The sequence below is a fragment of the Egretta garzetta genome, unplaced genomic scaffold, assembly GCF_000687185.1.
Source record: "Egretta garzetta isolate BGI_Z169 unplaced genomic scaffold, ASM68718v1 scaffold163, whole genome shotgun sequence".
In the NCBI taxonomy this organism is placed as follows: domain Eukaryota; kingdom Metazoa; phylum Chordata; class Aves; order Pelecaniformes; family Ardeidae; genus Egretta; species Egretta garzetta.
The window spans coordinates 2,896,795-2,900,272 of NW_009259308.1; the positions used below are offsets into that span (position 1 = coordinate 2,896,795).

At 46.3% G+C, this 3,478-nt stretch overlaps 1 protein-coding gene across 1 annotated transcript in view; it reads right to left on the minus strand.

Annotated features, from left to right (window-relative positions):
• Positions 1 to 672, minus strand: part of CTH (cystathionine gamma-lyase) — an 18,277-nt gene extending 17,605 nt beyond the window's left edge. Inside the window, exon 1 of the mRNA XM_035891746.1 lies at positions 535 to 672. Coding sequence (XP_035747639.1) covers positions 535 to 672 — 138 coding nt within the window. The remainder of the gene's footprint in view (positions 1 to 534) is intronic.
• Between the last annotated feature and the right edge of the window lie 2,806 nt (positions 673 to 3,478).

Genomic DNA, 3,478 nt, shown 5'->3' on the forward strand with positions numbered 1-3,478 from the left:
GAGCCCAGGGAACGGCTTCCTCCTGCCTCTGCGCCGGAGGCCATCAGCCCGGCGCACGCTAGTGCGCCCAGCGAGGTCACGCAACCTAAACCGAGACGTGTCCGGTTAGAGAGCTTTCCCTAGTGCTTACGCCTTCTTCTCTTACATTTCAGGCTGAACTGGAAGTCATTTTCATACCATTTGCAGGTAAATTTAGAGCAAAACTGAATCTAAGTGGAAGAAATACATGGATTGTTCTCAAGCCCGCTTTTCAGCTTTAGCGCGTAGTGGAAACCTGAAGTTTAGGGTGGAGGAATTTAATCCTGTGGTGACAAATCCTGTGGAAAATGCCTACATAAATCCCGTGGGCAAAGCTTTGCTTTGAACCCACCAGGACACCAAGTCACGAAGTGTCAGGCGGCCAGCGGATCTCAGGCAGTACCATAAAGGGTCTCTCTTATTTTTATAATCTGTATTATGAAATACGGGTCAGTCAAACTGAGGCAAAGGGGAAAATGGAATTGTCTCCTTGTCATACAAAATGTCTTCCTCCACCTCCAGTTTCATGTTATGGTTATCCGTGTAGCCCACAATAGTCTTCCGTGGCTGTTTCTGGAGGAGGCTGTCCTGTCCGTAAGTGTACAGTTCCTGAGTGCTACTGCTCCTTTCGTGGACACAGATCCTCGCCCTCATATCCCCACAACCGGCTGCCAGAGCACTTCACGGAGTAACTACAGGAAGGAACTCCGCCGATGCTAGTCCCATGGATTAGTCTGAGCAACCTGAGTAAATAGCTTGCGTTTTTTTCCTTTTAATAAGGAGATACAAGAATTTCTGAGGTGCTTTGGGACGGCACCAGCCTGAAAATAGAATTAATACTTCCACTTCGACAGAGTCACTGAGGCTACGGTGCCTTAACATTTCTTACCTACTTTCTCCTGTTAAGTTTAATTTCCTTAAGTGTTCTTTGTCACCTTGAAAAATGTATTGCTCCCTAGCAACTCTCAAGCCAGTCATTCTGAATGCCTGGGAGAAGCAGAAGTTCACTTCTCCAGAGCTGGCAAATGCCATTCACTGTCCTCTAGGACCTAATTTATTTTTGTTTTGCCTTGTGGAGGTAAGGAAAAAGGTAACCGGAGAGCACTTCTCTATCCTCGGGTGCTTTCAATGTTCTGTTAGGTACTCTTCGTAAGTTTATATGTTACTGTTAGACTTGCAGCTAGACTAAATGCAGATGCACGCTTACATTATATCATTTTCATTTACTGCCTGCCTTTGGGTTTTGCACAAACGTAGTCTTTTATTCCTCTCTATTTTATGGCCTATTCATTTATATACTAAAAAAGTCGGCATCCTTCCTGGAGGAATACACCCGCGAGAAATTACTCCTCCATTATTTATTTCCTACTTGAGGAATTCCGGCAATGAAGTTCCCATAGACTCACAGCCCAGAACCCGTAGAAAATGCAGTTCCACATTGCCACAATATCTGATCCTGCTACTTTTACCTAAATTGCCTAGTGCTTGGCAGAGAGCAATTTAAGTAATTTAAGAAGGTGGAGAACATAAACAAGAGTTCTGTTGTTAGATGGTAAGAAAACCCCAAACATTCTCAGGAATTTCCAGGTCTATAATAATTACGCGGTACAGTCCTGGCATGGAAGGACATTTGGATTCACTACAAACACCAGTTTTCACAGAGCAGTCTCCTTAGTAATGCATTCATTATATTTCTGGACTGAGTAAGGGACTCCATGAGAAGCTGGTAAACAGTGACTTCATGCCTCTGTCTCCTCTTAGCTGGCCTCCAGTAATTAAAAACGCAACATGAAGCTTCCAACATCAGCTAAAACCTGAGCTAGTATATCTCCTCCACAAGACTAGCTAGGCACCGTACATGTTTCCAGCACGGCACCGGGGCAAACAGCCCCTTGTGCAGCACTGGAGAACGAAGAAGAGACTTCAGAATTGCTAAGTCACATTTGCCTCTCAAATTGTGTCTGTAAATGGGTTTTAATTTTCTCTAAAAACGGGAAGAGCCAGAAAAATCTTGTTGGAAAGACCAACAGAGGAGTATAGAGCAAAGGTGACTTTATTTTTTCTCCTAGAATTATTTAAAATTCCGTATTAGAATTTTAAATAGCTGTGCAGGAAGCAGCTGCGCTGTCACTCTGAAGGCAGCAGGCACAGAAATCGTATTTCATAGTTCCCACCTCTGCCTAGAATTCTTAGCCACTTAGTATGAGAGGAGATGGTGCAAATTGAGTAAAGAAAGAGGTCACCCAGAAAAGTAGTTCTTTTATCACAGCAGATCTAATCTTCCTGACAACTTGTATGTATGTTGTTTCCCCTGGAAGCATTAGTAAAATATCCCGTTTACCTGGAATTTGACACATCATTTTTTAAATGAGTCATTCCACTATTGTAAGTAGGTCCTGGCAGAGCCAGTGCTAAAGAAGGAGCTCCTGTGGGGAAATCTGGAAGCTCTGAAGCTAACGCAGTTACTAACACATCTACAAGGACAGGACAACTGTCTTGCCTTTCCCTTTTCCTGTATGTGCTTTTGAGGAAGGCGCTTGTACCCGTCCCACCATTCTCCAGCTAAGTTCTTGTTTCACAGTCATGTATCACGCTGTGACTTTTCCTTCTGTTTCCCTTTCCCCTCGGAGAAGGAAATAGCCACGCAAACGAGGGAAATGGATGAACAGTGAAGGGACGGGGGCGACTTCTTATCCAGAACAACATAAGCAGCCTACTTCTTTCGCTTGACTTTGCAAGAGGATTCAGAGAAGGAGTGCCGGAGGAGACACATGAGTGCTTATTTGAGATCGCGTTGAGAAATCCCTTGACCTTTTGTGACCCAGGAAGTAACCCAGCACTTCTGTTCCCTTAGTAAACGAGAGGAATTGGCTCAACTCATTTATTTCATCGTTGTGTGGTTTGTTTACACCTCTGGCACGCAGCAACGTACAGAACATACTCTGTAATCTATACAGTTGTGTAACTAAACCTCAGACCAAGACACTCCTGGATCCACCTTGCCACTTCACAAACGAATCCGAGAGGAATCCGTAGGAGTCATCACAGCAGTTTTGCAACGGACTGAGAATCTGTGTCCTTCCTTACCGCATGACACGCAGCACCAGAGGTGGTGCTTCTCTCCCCTGGAAGGCCGAGATCAGCCTGGGCAGCCCGGAGCGCTTCCCAGCAGTCAGAGCCTATGCTAGCAGCAGTAATGGTCCGAGGATAAAGGGGTGCAAGGTCTGCGGGGAGGCGCACCCCTCTGTGAAACGCAGTCACCTCACGGCAAGAGTGGCGAGCTGCCCGGCCCACGAGGTCGTCCCGCTCCCCGTACCCGCGAGGCCACGGCAGGCCCTTACTGCCAGCCGCTTCCCTAGAAATGCCAGATTCATTCTTCGCGCAGATACATTAGCGTGTGCAACAATCCCTGTGGAGGACACACCCGAGCCCGAACCGAAAGAGCCAGCGCAGCCGTCTA